At 40.4% G+C, this 18,948-nt stretch overlaps 1 protein-coding gene across 3 annotated transcripts in view; it reads right to left on the bottom strand.

The window, feature by feature from the left end:
• Window positions 1-18,948, bottom strand: part of GUSB (glucuronidase beta) — a 48,459-nt gene that overhangs the window by 18,408 nt on the left and 11,103 nt on the right. For all 3 annotated transcript variants that reach the window (XM_089668461.1, XM_089668462.1, XM_089668463.1), the window contains 7 exons: window positions 16,122-16,309; window positions 15,248-15,400; window positions 13,884-14,062; window positions 13,124-13,270; window positions 8,861-8,945; window positions 5,952-6,128; window positions 2,396-2,531 (listed from right to left, as the gene is read on the bottom strand). In XM_089668461.1, the coding sequence (XP_089524587.1) occupies window positions 2,396-2,531; window positions 5,952-6,128; window positions 8,861-8,945; window positions 13,124-13,270; window positions 13,884-14,062; window positions 15,248-15,400; window positions 16,122-16,309 (1,065 nt within the window). The remainder of the gene's footprint in view (window positions 1-2,395; window positions 2,532-5,951; window positions 6,129-8,860; window positions 8,946-13,123; window positions 13,271-13,883; window positions 14,063-15,247; window positions 15,401-16,121; window positions 16,310-18,948) is intronic.

Below are 18,948 nucleotides of genomic sequence, written 5' to 3'. Positions count from 1 at the left end.
CAGATGGACAATGACCCAAAGCATACTGCAAAAGCAACCAAAGAGTTTTTTAAGGCAAAGAAGTGGAATGTTATGCAATGTCCAAGTCAATCACCTGACCTGAATCCGATTGAGCATGCATTTCACTTGCTGAAGACAAAACTGAAGGGAAAATGCCCCAAGAACAAGCAGGAACTGAAGACAGTTGCAGTAGAGGCCTGGCAGAGCATCACCAGGGATGAAACCCAGCGTCTGGTGATGTCTATGCGTTCCAGACTTCAGGCTGTAATTGACTGCAAAGGATTTGCAACCAAGTATTAAAAAGTGAAAGTTTGATTTATGATTATTATTCTGTCCTATTACTTTTGGTCCCTTAACAAGTGGGAGGCACATATGCAAACTGTTGTAATTCCTACACCGTTCACCTGATTTGGATGTAAATACCCTCAAATTAAAGCTGACAGTCTGCAGTTAAAGCACATTTTGTTCGTTTCATTTCAAATCCATTGTGGTGGTGTATAGAGCCAAAAATGTTAGAATTGTGTCGATGTCCCAATATTTATGGACCTGACTGTATGTGTTCTTTTAAAGCAGAAACTTGCATAGAAATTCGAGGGCAGCCATAGCACATCTAAGCAGTGGCGGAGCAAGAAAAAGGTAGGTGCACCTTCACAGCAGCAGATTTGATTTTTTTTTTTTACAATTACAAAGTTCTTTTAATCTTAAATTTTTATTGCTGCCTGTGCCCCCTTTAGGGATATTCTCGTTCTTGATTTGTCCTGTTTACCTTTATTATTGAAAGTAAAAGAAAATCCCAAATTTTGGGTTGACGTCAGAGCAGTAATAAAAAGGTGAAATCTTCCAATGCGGACACCTTAGAAATTCTTTCCTTTGGAGGGATTTCCTTTTGCTTTCTGTTTTGGCTATGGGACTGGAAGTGAAGGGAAATCTCGGCCTTGGAAGTTTCAATCTGACTGGCTATGCAGCTAGAAAGGAGAAGTTGCTTCAATAAGCAAACAAACTCAGTCCACAAGTGATCAACTCTGTAAAATCTAGTTGCAGTGGATTACAAAGGAGTAAAAACAAAAAAAGTAAAAGTCCTAACTTTACTGCAGTTGCAGTGTTCACTGAATAGCATCAACTACACACAGCCACAGCACTGTTGCTAGATTATTTTGCACCCTAGGCAAGACCAGCTACTTGCACCCAAAAAAAAAAAACAAAAAACAAATTTCACCTGTAGTTCTACTTCACCCCTCCCAGCACACATCCTCTTTCCCCTCACATTTTCCACCCTAGTACAAACCATCTCCCCCCAATCCAGCTTCCTAGCACAAGTCCTTCTTTCCCACCCAAATTCCCCCCAATCCCTGCTCCTAGCACAAATCCCCCTAATCCTACTCCCACCCCCCCCGAACATGCCGATGTAAGAGCGATCCTGTGTCATCTGTTTTATGGAGGATTGCTCCGCTGACAGTAGGGGAGAGAAGAGCCCGCACCTCCCAGTTCTATCCTGTCATTTCTCCTTTGCAGGCTTCATTGCTCCAGGCTGCTCTCCCCTTGTCCCAGCTGTGAGTGCCAGGATGGGGGAAGGCACTCAGCAACCAGGCACAGCATCCAAGGAAAAAACAGCCATGGTGAAGAGTAGGGAAACCAGTGGCCATGTCTGAACCCTAGGTGGCAGTGCGCCCTAGGTGGCTGCCTAGTTTGCCTGGTGGTAGCACCAGCCCTGACTATACAGTGCATGTGCATTTTTGTAAGATTTAGGATCCTCAGCTTTCCCAGGATTTTGCTGGGAGTGATATCAACAGCATCTTTGTGTGCGGTCTGGAAATCAGGGTTTAAAATAAACATCTTATTTTTTTGTTTGAGGTTTTACATCTTGTTTTTTTTAAATAGGGGGATCTATTAAATTGTAGTCCCTTGCAGCTTCCTGCAAAGTGGGGGGAAAAAAAAAAAAAGGATATCTTCTGCTGTCTGTGTGAACCTATTGACTCCAGAATTCCACATTAAATCTTGTTCGCCTTGGCTATTAAAAATATGCTCTGGAGTGCAAACTATGGCTGTTAAGAGATGATTTATAAATGGAGAGCATGTACTGATATCCTCAGGACACTGTACCGATTACCTATAACGAGAAAGGCATAAACTACAAATGCAATGTGGAGTAAAGCCTGGGGAGTCCTTTGAAGTTTTCCCTGCATAATGCTTGCAGGGAAAGGTGTTTGATACAAAGAGAGGCCTCTTAATGTTGTGCATTATAAATGTGCTGGAGTATTTTTGTTTTTAAGCAGACATATGGCCTTTGTTATAATGGCCATAAAATGTATTTATAAATTGGTTCACAAGAATGGGATTCTAAGGAATACTCCTACCCAGAGAAGATGCTCTAGAAGAAACAACCACTTTATCTTACCCTGTGAAGTCATGAAGTCTGCAAAGTTCCAGATGAGTTCTCCAATAACAAACATTTTCCTCTTCTGGTCAAAAACAGAGTGGTAGTTCCTTAGGACAGCTTCTTGGTATTCCTCTGTAAACATTAATGGAGGATCCTGCAAAAAAAAAAAAAAAAAAGAAGGATTTAGAACATTTTGAAGGGTTTGTGCCTTGAACTCTGCAACTACTGCCAGAATACAGTATGCTGCTCAGCACTGGCCTGTAACACTACACTCAATAAAAAGCACACAGGGCCTTATTTGCCAAAAGGACTACAGAAACTGGAAGTCAGATTATCTCTTTTCTTCTTCCAGATCAAGACCAGTTCTTGATGAAATAACTACTAGTAAAAGAAAATCCACAGCAATGGACAGCTTGGATTTGCGATTACACAAAATACAAATATACTAGCAGAATCTGGAAGTGACAAATTGGGTGAGCAGACCAAAATTCTGTTAATATCTTCAAGAAAAACCTGGAGTAATTTCTTAAACCAGGGGTGCTTAACCTGTGGCCCTCAACCTCAAACCATGGAAGCACACTTCTATGATATCCTGGGGGTTTGGTGCACTTTCAAAAACTGCACCACACTTGCAAGATATAAACAGAAGTCTATGGCAAAGCGCAGCTAATCTGCAGAAAAATTTAAAATTCTGAACCACTTCATTTCATTGTGGCTAACGACTGGTTACCAAATCACTTAAGTGACCCTCGCTCTTTAAAAGGTTGAGAACCCCCTGGGTTAAACAGTAGACGATTACTGCAATGCACAACAGAATGACAAAGCCCCTAAGATATACTGTGGGAAAATAATAAATTGAGGATTATGTCACCAGCGATCCTGTTGCTGAGAACTTGGCAGATGACAGGATCAATATACAGGATACAGGGGTAAACAGGGCAGGAGAAATACCTTTCACTCCCTCGCCGACTGCATAAGGGCAACATGGTGACAACGAGGGACACATGGTACCTGATAAGCATTTTCCATGCAGCTTCTAGCTATTAGGATGCTGGCAAATTGTCAGCAACAGCATTGCATGACATGGCTATAATGTAACATATATGATTAAATGAATCCGAGCATGGAATAAACAACCTCCAGAGCTGCTAATACTGTACCCAGTACTAATTAATGTGTTCAAATGTGTAGTGCTAATGCAGGCAAATAAACAGTGCAAAAAATTGTGATACACTCTAGTTATAATTTGCAACATAAACATAATTATAATATTCTCACAGTCTCATGATATTATGAAAAAAAGGATGCTCTGTATACCCAATAAGAATCCTGTTGCATACAAACATTAGTGCCGGCCAGTAACTAAGATGGCATCTGTGCGTCCTAAGCTCTACCCTACACGTTTCATCATACATGACCTCATCAGGGGCAAAAATATGATGAAACATATAGAGATAATAATACATGTGAGTGTTTTTAATCCTTTTTTAAATAAAATTGGCTATAATTAACTACACTATTGGAGGCATTTGTTTCTGTGTTTTATGTCCATACACGTTTGGAGGGCTGGGTTGATTGTTTTGTTTACCTGTGTAGATGCCTTCCTTATCATTAAGTGCAACTGATCACTCATAGCCTGTGGGTCAACATACTCTGGTAAGCTGCAGTGTTGTAATGTGGGTGTACAGAACTGGATGCCATTTTCCTGGTTGAAATCAAACTTTCTTCTATCATTCCTCATGAATACCATCTGAAAAGCTTTTTTACTCGTGAAATCTGATAACACCTTTTGCTGGATTCTTCTATAAATATGACCGTTTGCACTTATTTGGACTATAATATTTAACCTCCTACTGTCTGGGTGGTTGGTACACGTATGTTTTTTGCATTATATATTTGTATCCCCTGCAGAGTTTTTAAATTTGCCCACTTACAAAAAAAACTAAGTCTATAGTTTTTATCATAGGTGTATTTTAAATTATAGAGACAGAATATCAACCAAAAATCTGAAGAAAAAACACGATACAAATGTTATAAATGGAGTAGCAGTTCAGAGAGTAAAAGAAGTATTTGATCCCCTACCAACCAACAATAATACTGGCTCCTACAGACTGGCTATGTGCTCATGTGGTACACAGATTAGTCCTGTCAGTTTAAGAAGTTGCTCCTAACGACAACTCGTTGTGTTTAAAGGACACCTGTCCACAGTATCTTTTTCTTCCATTCAAACCTCACCACCATTGGCAAGACCAAAGAGCTATCAAAGGACATCAGGGACAAGACTGTAGACCTGAAAAAGGCTGGAATGGGCTACAAGACCATCAGCAAGAAGCTTGGTGAGAAGGAGACAACTGTTGAGGCAATTATTCGCAAATGGAAGAAATACAAAATAACCACCAATCGCCCTTGGTCTTGAGCTCCATGCAAGATGTCTCCTCATGGGGTAAGTATGATCATGAGAAAAGTGAGGGATCAGCCCAGAACTACACAGAAGGAGCTTGTGAATGATCTCAAGGCAATTGGGACCACAGGCACCAAACAAACCATTGGTAAAACAAATATGCCTCCATGGATTGAAATCCTGCAGCGCTCGCAAGGTTCCCCTCCTCAAGAAGTCCCATCTGAAGATTGCCAATGAACATCTAAATGATTGGGAGAAACTGCTGTAGTCAGACAAGACCAAAATTGAGCCCTTTGGCATTGACTAAACTTGCTGTGTTTGGAAGAAGAAAAATGCTGACTATAATCCCAAGAACACCATCCCTACAGTCAAGCACAGAGGTGGAAACATTATGCTTTGGGGTTGTTTCTCAGTTAAAAGGTACAGGCTGACTTTTTTGCACTGGGAGGCTAATAGACGGGGCCATGTATTGTAAAATCTTCGATGAGAACCTTCCTTCTTCCCAGAACACTGAAGATGGGTCATGGATGGGTCTTCCAGCATGACAATGACCTACAGCATAGCGCCAAGGCAACAAAGGAATGGCTCAAAAAGAAGCACAATAAGGTCATGGAGTGGCCTAGCCAGTCTCTATACCTTAATCCTATAGAAAATTTATGGAGGGAGTGGAAACTTTGAGTAAAGAATGGACCAAAATCCCTCCTGAGATGTGTGCAAACCTAGTAATCAACTACAAGAAATGTCTTACCTCTGTGCTTGCCAACAAGGGTTTCTCCACCAAGTACTAAGTTGTGTTTTGCTTGGGGATCAAATACTTATTTTACTCACTGAACTACAACTCAATTTATAACATTTGTATCATGTGTTTTTTTCTGGATTTTTAGTTGATATTCTGTCTCTAACACTTAAAATACACCTATTAGAAACAATTTAGACCCTTTATATATCTTTGTAAGTGGGCAAACTTACAAAATCTGCAGGGGATCAAATATATATTTTCCCCGCTGTATGTTGCAGATTATTACTAGATTAAGTGTATCACAATTTTTCGCTGTATAACGGAACATAAAACGGCGACAGATAAAATTAGTAACATTGTATATTTCTGGAAGATATACAGTATATTAACTCTTAATATCATACATTTTAATTTACCCTGCAAGCTGTACTTACACTGTGGAAGCCAGGAATGGTGTCTGCTCCATATTCAGACTGTATTATTGGCTTTTGATACTTTTCATGCCACTTGTCAAACTGCGTATTCAGCTGGACCTGAATCACCTCAAGATGGCCTGGGTCATGGTACCATGAGAAGTAGCTATTGACGCAGATCACATCCACATATGGGGCCTGTGAATTATATCCAGCATTCTATTATTTTTTTCTGATATCAAACTATATATTGCAGTTCTTCTGAGGATTCTGGTTTTCTGGCCCTTCTACAACATATAGCACTAATCTGATTACAACACACTAAGAAAAAAAAGACATAATTTATTTGCTGTTCCCGGCTATACTTGGTATATATACATGACTCATTATGGGATCTAATCAGAACAATTCAGTTACAAAAAGAGCGAATCAAATATATACAGTAACTATACAAACATATATACTGTAAATACTGTGTTCTATTTGTAAAGAAAACCTTTGCTACCTACTTGACATTTATTGTGATATTTTTCATCAATATAGTTTATAGTGATATTAAACCCTACTTCTTCATCTGTTAATCCTTGCCTATGTTCCTGTTTAAGCTGGTGCTTCTCTTGCAGTTTTCAATAGAGCCACCCTTGCATGCAGAACTAGAGCTCGGTTTTCCTACTGTGTGCATTAATAGCAGCACACATCCCTGTAGCATAGGATGGCAATCACTCCCCTGCTCATCCCTTCTCCAAACTAACAGCCTGACTCAGGACTGCAACGTCCTAGTCTTCTCTGTAAAGACTGGAAGTTCAGGGATGCTGCACTGAGTGAGCAGGAGCCAGCAGTGCTGAAAGTTTTATCCACTTCAGCATACGCAATGAACCAGGTACATAGTGGGGTTGAAGTGGGTATACCGAGATGATACCTACACCCACAGGCATCATCCCAGTAGCGTTTTTTTCAGCTGGTGATGCTATTTTAAATTAAAGCAATCCTAGCAGCTAAATAGCCACTAGATTGCCTTTACAAGTGGTAGGAGGGGTAAACCACCCCCTGCCACTCTCCAGTGTGCTTCTGCCAGTGTGCTTCTTACCATGGAGCTGAATGGGGACCAAAACTTCCCAGGTTTCTATGGTATAAGAAACCGGAACTAACGAGTATTTTATCACTTCCGGTTTCTCCAGAATGTAAACTGGCCATTTTTGGCTTGGGAAAGCATCTGGTCAAATTAATCTTGGTTTTAACCGATGATTTTAAGGGCAGAGGAGAGATCTGGGGTCTAATAGACCCTAGATCTCTTAGTAAAGAGTACCTGTCACTGTCCATTTTATCACAAGGGATATTGCTTATCCCTTATGATAGCAGTAAAAGTGATTTAAAAACATTAAAGATACAGTGGAAAAATTAAAAAACGTTACTAAATAGGAAAACATTTTTTAAAGCTCCCCAGTCCCCCCATACTCGTGTGTAAAAGCGAACACGTAGGTTGCATATGCATATAAAACGGTGTTCGCACCACACGTGATGCAAACGTTATAGCAAGGGCAATAATTTTAGCACCAGACCTCCTGTGTAAATCTAAACTAGTAACCTGTAAAAGCTTTTAAAGAATCACCTATGTAGATTTTTAGTACCATATTGTCGCCATTCCACAAGTGTGCGCAATTTTAAATCTTGACATGTTAGTTATCTATTTACTCAGCGTATCATCATCATTAAAGTGTATTTTTTTCCATAAAAATGCATTTTAAAAACAGCTGCGCAAACACTTTGTGACATTAAAAATTGCTTTGGCACCTGAACAGTGGTTTAAAGCAGGACAAAGCTGGATTCGCTGGGTAGGTGAGTATTTGAATTAAAGTAAATCCTCAGATATACCCAGTGAAGTGACTGGCCTCAGATGATACACAGAGATGAAACAAATTCTCCTTTACAAGTAGTACTTGTTTATCTAGGGTCTTCTCTACATCTGTTTAAAGTTCAGAATTTATCAAGCTTGTCTGAGAGTTCAGAAATAAAAGGGGAGGAGGGCTGAAGTTACACTCTGCAGAGCTCAGTCTCAGCTCTGTTCCTGTGAGCTGTGTGGAGGAGGGTATGTCCCTCTCCTGCAATCAGCTCTCAGAGCTCTGAAAGCTGATTGGAGGGAAGGAACATACCCTCCTCCACACAGCTCACAAGAACAGAGCTGAGACTGTCAATCTTCAAGAGGTCCCTCCTCCATCACCAATTTTCTCCTGGTGTCAGGAAAACTTGTCAGAAGTGATTCATTCTGATAGCAGAGGAAAGAAACAGCAGACAGAAATGAACAAGGTGCTCTTAATTTAGACAAGTAAACATTATAGAGGGATATGCTTTGTTCATATTTCATGTCTGAGGTTTATAACCACTTTAAGGACAACCCTGGAAATCAGGTAAGTGGACAGGAATAAAAGAAAGCAGGGTGGGGGTGAAGGATATCATTGCAGCTTACCAGTCCTTGAATATGGTGGCTGACTTTTTTTCTGGTTTTATTTCACCTGGTGATCCTGTCGGTAATATATTTCTCATCCTAGGGTGACAATATTCATTTACTGTACTGCATCTATGAAGAAGCAGCATGGTCACCCTATAAGAGTATTAGGAATATAGGGCACCTCCTCCTCTCCATGATATAGGGGGAAGATATTCTGTAGTTCACAGTGGTGAACTAGGATGGGCTAACAACACTGAGATTTGCACAGGAAGTTACATGATCACTGAATTCCTGACAACAGGCATTTTTATGCACTTAAAGAACATATGTAACAAAATCCTTTCATTGGATAATCTATGAGACCAGGTGAATGTTTTTAAGGTCACAGTATTATGCTGCTTAGGACTTGAGACCTGGTATTTTTTGCATGACAGTTCCACAATAAAGGAAAAATAAAAAAAATGGAGATTACAGATAAACGTACACCTTGATCTTTATCATATCTGGCATTTGTAACATAAGTGACTGGTCTAGAGAAGTCCAGTTTTTTAGTGTGAGAGATCACTGTCCTGTGGAAGAAAAAGAGAGAGTGAGAGAAAGATTATAATTATACACAGGTTCTGAAAAGGAAACAAATTGTTGAAAATAAACCAATAAATTAAACAGCAATATGTAATTGTTCTCCCTGCTTTGACATCTACATAATAATCAGTTACTGTATATTGCAAAAGGAAGGTCAATGTATCAAAAAGGACTTCACCCAAAAAAAAAGCCAGACCCAGCCTCACCATCGGGTGACAACATTCCAATGGCAAGCATCTGCTTGGAGGCTCAAATATGGCTATTCTTTTGTGAGAAAGAAAGAAAGAACAAACAGGTTATGACACTAATCCGTGTGATTTATCTTCCTATACCATTATCTTGATTGAAAAAACAAGGCAATTGATAAAGTCAAGCTGCTTCTTTCACCTTCAAGAATAACATTTTTAAAAGTATAACTGTCCCCTTGCAGTGGGGTAGCAACTTTACTTACCTGACCCTTTGCTCTCACAGCAGGCAATACTCCCCTATGCTCCAGCAGTGGACTGTTTCTCAGCGCCCAATGCAAGGCTTTGGACCCTACATTTGACATCAGAGGACCTGCGACCAGCGAAATATAGCGGAGAACAGGTTGCTGTGAATGGCCTTGCAGTGCAGAGGAGCTTGCAGTTTTTCTTGTTTCCCAAGACCTATACAAGTATCTAATCCTTGCAGTTTGGGCGCAGTCCCATTGCAAGGGGAAACATTTTTCCCTGCAGTTCAGCTTTAAAAATCATTTGCAGTTTTGTGGAGAATGTTAAATGTTCCATAGGGATTCACGCAGAAAGGGGTTATTTCTACACTACTCTTGCACTTTGTTTTTTTATTAATAATTGCAGGAAGTTTAACCACTAGCCTACAGGGCACTTATACCCCCCTTCCTGTCCAGGCCAATTTTCAGCTTTCAAAGCTGTCATATTTTTAATGACAATTGCGCGGTCATGCAAAACTGTACCCATATGAAATTTTTTATCATTTTTTTGAGACAGAGCTTTGTTTTGGTGGTATTTAATCACATCTGGGTTTTTTATTGTTTCTTAAACCAAAAACCACTGAAAATTTAGAAAAAACGTTTTTTCTTAGTTTTTGTAATAAAATTTTGTAAATAAGTGATTTTTCTCCTTCACTGATGTGCGCTAATGAGGCTGCAGTGATGGGCACTGATATGCTGCACTGATGGACAATGATAGGCACTGGTAGGTGGCACTGATGGGCATAGACAAGCATCACTGATGGGCACTGAAAGGCAGTATTCATATATGGCACTGATAGGCGGCACTGATGCACACTGATAGGTGGCACTGCTAGGTGGCACTGACTGGCATTGATAGGGGGCACTGAAAGGCAGCTCAGATGGGCACTGATATGTGGCATTGATGTGCACTGGTAGGCACTGATATGTGGCATTGATGGGCACTGGCAGCTGGCATAGATGAGCACTGACAGCTGGCACTGATACCACTGACAGGTGGCACTGCTGGGGCTACACAGATCATCAGTGCCCTGATGATCAGTGCACACATCCCCTCTGAGGAATGCTGATTACCGACTCTGCTCTCCTCTCAGCGTGACAGCTCGTGAGGAGAGAAATGCTGATAACCGGCATTTCCCTATTTACATGCGATCAGCTGTGATTGGACACAGCTGATCACATGACTGAGCCGACATCTTTGGCTCTTTCTGTTGATCGGTGATCCGATGTGTCTGAGGGACACAGCGCATCGCTGATTGCCACGCTGCGCACTCATGGAGCCACGCATGAGCGGTTAGAATGGGACAATGTCATATGACGTCCTCCCAGAACGAGAGAACCACCCTGCGCCTGTCATTGCACTATATGGCGGGAAGTGGATAAGGTGGCATAAAGGATCATTTACAACAAACATTGTTGTACACTCTACATATAAAGAAAAAATAGGTAATTGATTCTCTAAACCAGCCTTTCTGAACCTTTTCAACACAGAGGAACCCCTTGAAAGAACTTTCTGGTCTCAGGGAACTGCTGTTAAAAATTACTATATCTACAACTCATGACACATTAGTGTGATGGTCAGTGGGAAGAATGCTCCTTACAGCTGTAGTCACTAGGAAGAAACACCTCATTACACATAGATAAAAAGATCAATGGTGTCATTGGGAACTTACCTGAGAGGCATTAATTGCTCAAGGAACCCCTAGCAACCTCTGGAGGAACCCTGGTTAAGAAACCCTGCTCTAAAGCGTACTACGCACAAAGGACTTATTCCACTATTTACATTAGAAAATAAACTATTCTCTATAGGGATAAATAAAGATGACATAGTAATTAGATCCCTATAGACAACTTACTCCAAAATGGAGAATTTCCTATGCTCAAAAGCATTCTTATCATTTCTCTTACATTGTAGTACACTTCCCCTTCTGAAAAAAATTACATGATATTCATGGGATTTGTGTATGTCTGGCACAAAATATAGACGTATTAAGGGAGGGCTCAAATCATTAAGGGGGAGGTGCATCGTAGCATACCTTCCCTTTTGCACTTTTTCTTTTTCGTACACCTATTTTGGCAACGATACACCACATACTACTTTCAGTTTTCACATCCAACTTTTTGGTTTAGCTTGTGCTTGGTGACAGCAGCCGCCCACCGGCATATTATTTATCCCTTCCACTGCGTGGAATCATTTCACATAACAATTTCTATTACATTATCACAGCCAGGTGCAGAATGTGGTAAAATGATCTCTACAGTTCTAGAGAAAGTGTATTTAGGAATGTTTTGGAATGTGATAAATGTAGTGCATCACCATTATTGAGGATCATGTTCAGAGGCATCACATCTCACTTTACTGCTTGCTACAATGTGGGGAAAGAGAAGTCTACAAGGCAAGAGATCTAGATGGCTTTTGTAAAAGAGACTATTTACTGAGGTTTATACTTTGGTATCACTTTGAGATGCTCTACAGAAAGACCGTGTTCTAGGTAAAAATGAACAGGGCAATATAATGGAAAATGATCATGAGAGGAATACGTAAGTTCCACTGCTGACCTAAAGAAAACGTTAGTTGTGGTACTTAAAGGAGATGTATGGTCACAACATATACTTTCATTTTATAACCTAAGCACTGTGATAGCAATAGAAAAAAGTTTTTTTTCTGACAATCCAATATAAGCTTACTTGAAAAATCTTGTTACATGTTGTGAGTTCTGCCTGGCCATCTCTCCTCTGCTCATACCTTTGATTCATTTTGATTTTTTTAAGAAGTACATATCCCATTGCTGCCAGCAAGCAGTGATTCCTGTACTGAATCTACCTCCTGAAACTCAGTTTGTGACACAGCAGTGCGTATTCACAAAGCACAGTGAATATGGGTCACTGAATTCCAGAAAGTAAAACCTTAAACTGCATACTTTTTTCCAGTTTGTTGATTCAAAGTACCAAAGTGGACCAACATGATTGCCAGGCAACTGGCATTCCAGGAGTTCAGCATTGACAGCCTACATATTTATTTCATGACAGGTTACACAATGTACTTTTTTTAATTAGGATTATTGTGATGAAACTAGGCACAGTGCTGTTTTTGAGATATTAAATTGTATCTGTGGTCAAAATATAAAATCATATATTAATTTTCACATTGTATTTTGTTTCTAGCTTACGCCTATTAATCTGAATGATCTTGAAGTTTGTAAACTTACTTTGTGAAGATCCCCACAGACTTACTTCCTTGAATTCTGTGCCCTGTATTCACCATTTCCTGTGAGTAGGCACTGCTGTGTCACACATTTTACAGAGCCTGCCTTCTAAACTACAGAGGTGCTGGAAGGAGGAGTTTCCGGAGGCAGTATAGGGGCAGCAATGTGCCTTGGGATATGTAGTCTCTGGAGCTTGAATGTAAACAGCAGAGGAGAAGCTGAAAAACATGCAGGGAATCCAGGAAGTTGTGAAAAGAGATGGCCAGGAGACAGGCAGAACTCAAAATGTGAAAGGAGATTTTTCAAGTTAGCTTATTTTGGATTGTCAAATAAAACTATTGTTTGTTTTGGTATTCAGTATTGATGTTCTAAAATTAAAGTGTATGCTAGGACCATAGAATTCCTTTAACATTGCAAAACATATGGCATATTCAACATATCAATTTTATACAACATTCTAAATATAGTAAAATAAAAAATTCCCTCTTACTTAAAATAATACCCTGCTTCCCGGAGCTCTGAAGATGGTTCATTGGCAACTGACCACATAACCACAGATGGATGGTTTTTATCCCTGCGCACCAGCTCCTCCATGACAGTTAAATGATGTTCCAGAGACTGGTTACCAAAGCTTGCACTGACAAGACAAAGGACAGACACTATATAACAGGATCAGGTTCATGTACAAAGAATGTAGAGCAAGAAAACTAAGAAGTGAATAAACACTGTGCCCTAATCAGAGTCTGAAATATGAACTGTCTCTGCTGTCCCAAAGCAACTCTTCAGATTCAGTCTGTAAACTTACATTTGAAGAATTAAGAATTTTTAAATGTAATTGTGCAATATAAAAGTGTCTTCTAATCAGGGACTGATAAATCAACATCTCCATATGCACAGGAGAGACAACCTCTCAGATATCAAGAAAAAGAGGCACCTAAATCCTCTATTTCATTATGTTCATGGCGATATTAATACATGCATTTAAACTAGGTTAGAATGTAAGGAATTGTACAACTCTAGTATACCTGTGTGGTAAAACAAGAAACTCTTCCTAGTACTAAGTCTCAGTATTGGGCAATGTATTTTAAATGGCAGGTGCAGATTCTGATTACTCCATTGTTCAGGGCTTATTGCTCATGGACTGAGTATGCTATATTTTACACAGCAAAGTACTGAATGCAACAATTCTATTACATATTTACAGATAAATAAAAAAAATGGCAATGGCATTATTAGTTAGCATTTCTTACGCATATCTTATGCCCACTCCTGGACTTTCATCGATGACCACTATGCCATACTTATCGCAAAGGTCCATAATTTCTTCTGCATAAGGGTAATGACTAGTGCGGAATGAGTTTGCACCAAGCCACTTCAGCAGGTTAAAGTCCTTGAGAACTGTAGGCCAGTCCAGTCCTTTGCCCCTGATCTGTTTAAATAATAAAAGCAGCAATAGTATTAGTATGTCCAAGTCTACAGGTTAAAGCTGAACTCCAGCTTTCACTTCAGTCTTGCACACTTGTACAAGCCTCTCTCCTATACTGAAATTGCTTAGTCTGATCTCACTGCACATTTGAGCTTCTCATAGTGTGCATTAGAAGTTATTTCAAGTCAGATAGAGACCACCTCATTTCCTAACTGGCATCAATCATCATCTAGTTCTTTGTACTCCAGCCTGATGTCTATGGACTGCCTTTCATTAATTGTATTTCAGTTCTTTCAAATATGGAGGCTCACGGTCATATATGGGTGCTACCTAGGGCTATCTGCATGTCGATGCAGTCTGCCAACCACTTCAAGGTATTGCAAGGTACGTAATGAAAAAACAAAGGTTTTACCTAAAATTGTGATTGTATATGTAACAAACATAGTAAAAACCCAATTTGCTGTGGATTAACCACCTCCCATCCAGCCGTTGTATATAAATGGCCGGACGATGGCAGTGTAGGGTTGGGTGGCCATTTATAAACAGCCCCCCCGCCCCCTCCTTGTGCGCGCTTCCTGGGAGCGATCCAGTGCCCGCTGTGTCCTCCAGACACAATGGAACACTGATCGTCGCACGGGACCTCTGTGCGAGGTCCCAATAATGTGATTACTGATTGGCCAATCAGTGATCACATGCAGAGTAGTAAGCAAGATGTCACTTCTGACATCATTGCTTACTATGTGTGAAATCTGTGAATGATTACAGAGGTCACGTGGTACAAGGCTTTTCACAACAGCCTTGTACCATGTGACAAGCTGTAACCAATCACAGCTCACACAGTAGTTCTCAATAGCTGCAAGAATACAGCCCGAGAGGAGAAATTATTGTTTTTCCAGCCTTTATGGGTGTAAAAGCAATCAGTGTGAAATAAAAAAATCTTCATCACCCCCCACAAGTAGTACAGTGTCACCATGGTGACACTGTACTGCTAGGGTGACAGTATGTAAAAAAAAAAAAACAAATAATATAAAAAAATAAAAAAGATAACGGAATACATTTTGGCCAAGATTTATGATGAAATATAAATTGAAAAATTGAGCTCTATAAACAGACCCCTTTGTATGCACATACTAAAACACTAATTTTGGAGCATTTTACTCATCACATGTATTGCAGTCTCCCACTTACATCACAATCTTCATGTTTGTTAACTCCATGGAAGTAGAAAGGCTTTCCATTAATGAGGAACTGCTGTCCTGATATCTGAACAGTTCTTATCCCAACATGTAAGGTATAGAAATCTTCACTTTGACCACTACCTGTATCTGCCGTCACCTTCACCTGAAAGTAACCAGAATTTGTAGAAGTTTACTATCTGCATGACTTGCTAGTAAGTCAACATAAAGCTGAACTCTTACTAAAGGTTTTATGATAAATAGCCAAGTCATAATAAAAATAAGAAAAGCAGTTTTTGCAGCAACGGCCAACGAGCATTATTCCATTTACTTCCTTTGGACACAGGTTAACATGGACCCACCCCCTAGGATGACGTCCCGCGGTCTGGGTTAAGGGTATCACTGCATTATGTAAAGCGCTGTGCAAACTGTAGGCGCTATATAAATCCTGTATAATAATAATAAAAAGGTACTCCTAAATCAATACATCATCCCTTTAGTGCAACAGTAAGGACTGCCCCCCTAGGATGATGTCAAGCAATCTGAGTTAATGGTATTACTGCATAGAAAGGTACTCCTAAATCACTTCATCAGCCTTTTAGTGCAACAGTAAGGACCTCCCCCTGTAGTTCTTACTGCGCATTACAATATGTAAATACTAGTCAATCTGGATAGAGGTGTACTTTAAGTCAAATCAGGTATGCATGAGTATTGGTAAATCTAAAGGAGAAAATATACAATGCGATTGTAATGTGTGTGAGCAGCTTGAAGAAACTACTTATCCGGACCAAGTAGTCCTCTTATTCACGTGTGATGAAACAAGGTCATACCTAAGCAAGCATATAAAGACACACTTCTACAATGCCAGCAGTAATGTTTTGGCTTACCTCCAAAGAATATAAATATCCAGGGTGTGCAGTCATCAGATAAGGCCACCAAAGACTTGCATTGGTTACTTTTAATTGTCCCAAAGAACCTAACCCTGTGGCTACCTCTTGTCCTTCCCGGTTACGCAATGTAACAGCCACAGAATAGTATTCTGATCCAGTGACTATAACTTGATAGTTCACCAGTCCTAGATAAAACCAAAAATTACATTACAGAATAGTGGCATACAGGTCGTCATCTCAGTGTCATACAGTATGCATAGCATTAATAAAACAATCCAACAATTGTATGTATTGTACAGTGTACATATCTATACCTAATTAATCCTAATTCATTATAGTGTAGATAGTGCTTCTAATGAATACAGATGAATGGCAATAGCTTTTTATTTGAACACCATTTCAAAGAAGAAAAAACAGTAACGTAACACCATGGAGTGCAATAAAAAGAAATCAACATGACCATTTGCTATGCGTGTCTGTCTATGTTCGACTTATGTATTCTGCCTGTATTATTATTTCACTCATAAATAAAGGTTAATTAGAAAGTATCAACGCTCAAGCTGTGTTAATTATTACATCACTCAGTGCTTCTAGGGTATCCTGTGACTCCACCCATTTGAACCAAATTTAAAAAAAAAATTTTTGGAAATTTTCTAGCTATACAAGTCAGTTTGTACATTAGTATGACATTATAAATATTTTTTTCCAGTTGTTTAGGCATAAAAAAAAAAAGCAATCTAAGATGCCAGTAACCACCGATGTTTTTTTTGGGGGGGGGGGGTTAAATTTCACTGCCAGTGACTACCAATTTGGGGGGTAAACACAAGTGCTGGGAGTTAATATTGCATTACAGACACCAATGCTGGAAGTTACCATTACCTCCACGGACACCGAGAGAGAGAGAAAATTGTGAAAGCCGCTCAGGTAATGGGTTTGGGGTGGGGCACATTATACTTTCACTGCCTTGGCCAGCAATGGAGGGGATTATTGGAAGTCAACTTTCCACTTACATCAGTGTTAGGGGTTATTATTGCACTCACTGACACCAATTCTAGGGTTTTTGTACTCCAACATCTTCAGCGTGCATTGCAATATGCTGCAAAAAATGCAATAGGACAAACATTTTTGGGTGCTGCGGTGCAAAAATGCACTGCTATGGTGTGACCCTCTGAAAGTGTTGGAGGGCCGTGTTGGTGGTGTTAATCCATACAATGAAGAAACAATAGAGCACCAATTAGAGAATGAGCATTTGTTGTATCAAGAAAACCTTAGTGAACTAATAATAAAATAATATAGACTGCTCAAAAAAATAAAGGAACACTTTGAAAACACATCAGTTCTCAATGGGGAAAAATATCATGCTGGATATCTATACTGCTATGGACTGAGTAATGTGTTAGGAACGTAAGGATGCCCCATTGTTTGATGGAAATGAAAATGATCACCCTACAGAGGACTGAATTCAAAGACACCCTGAAAATCAAAGTGAAAAGATGGTGTAGCAGGCTAGTACATTTTGCTGAAATTTCATTGCAGCAACTCAAAATGGTACTCAGTAGTTTGTATGGCCCCATGTGCTTGTATGCATGCTTGACAACGTTGGGGCATGCTCCTAATGAGATGACGGATGGTGTCCTGAGGTATTTCCTCCCAAATCTGGACCAGGGCATCACTGAGCTCCTGGACAGTCTGAGGTGCAACCTGGCGGTGTCAGATGGACTGAAACATGATATCCCAGAGGTGTTCTATCGGATTTAGGTCAGGCAAGCGTGGGGACCATTCAATGGTATCAATTCCTTCATCCTCCAGGAACTGCCTACATACTCTCGCCACATGAGGCCGGGCATTGTTGTGCACTGGGAGGAACCCAGGACCCACTACACCAGCGTAAGGTCCGACAATGGGTCCAAGAAATTCATCCCGATACCTAATGGCAGCCAGGGTACCATTGTCTAGCCTGTAGAGGTCTGTGCGTCTCTCCATAGATATGCCTTCCCAGACCATCACTGACTCACCACCAAAACAGTCATGCTGAACGCTGTTACAGGCAGCACAACGTTCTCCATGGCTCGGGAGACGACCCTTTCACGTCTGTCACGTCACATATGCCATTTGAGCTCTATGGTGCCAGGCAGTGAGTACAGGACCCACTAGAGGATGTCGGGCCCTCAGGCCACCCTCATGAAGTCTGTTTCTGATTGTTTGCTCAGAGACATTCACACCAGTGGCCTGCTGGAGGTAATTTTGTAGGGCTCTGATAGTGCTCATCCTGTTCTTCCTTGCAAAAAGGAGCAGATACCGGTCCTACTGATGGGTTAAGGACCTTCTGCGGCCCTGTCCAGCTCTCCTAGAGTAACTGCCTGTTTCCCGGAATCTCCTCCATGCTCTTGAGACTGTGCTGGGAGACAAAGCAAACCTTCTGGCAATGGCACGTATTGATGTGCCATCTTGGAGAAGCTGGACTGCCTCTGCAACCTCTGTAGGGTCCAGGTAGTGCCTCATGCTACCAGTAGTGACACTGACGCTAGCCAAATGCAAAACTAGTGAAAAACAGTCAGAAAAGATGAGTAGGGAAAACAATGTCAGTGGCCTCCACCTGTAAAACCATTCCTTTTTTTGAGGGTCATCTCATTGTTGCCCATCTAGTGCATCTGTTAATTTTATTGACACCAAACTAGCTGAAACTGATTAACAACCCCCTCTGCTACTTAACTGACCAGATCATTATCCCAGGAGTCGATTGACTTGATGCTATACTTTGATTAAAATGTGTTCCTTTAATTTTTTTGAGCACCATATAAAGAGTGGTGTTCATAGGCAAGAT

This window comes from Staurois parvus, unplaced genomic scaffold, assembly GCF_062004578.1.
Source record: "Staurois parvus isolate SC_StPar_1 unplaced genomic scaffold, SC_StPar_1.0 ptg000058l, whole genome shotgun sequence".
Lineage (NCBI taxonomy): Eukaryota > Metazoa > Chordata > Amphibia > Anura > Ranidae > Staurois > Staurois parvus.
The sequence above is the reverse complement of the archived record's forward strand: the minus strand, read 5'-3'. Positions and strand labels throughout refer to the sequence as shown.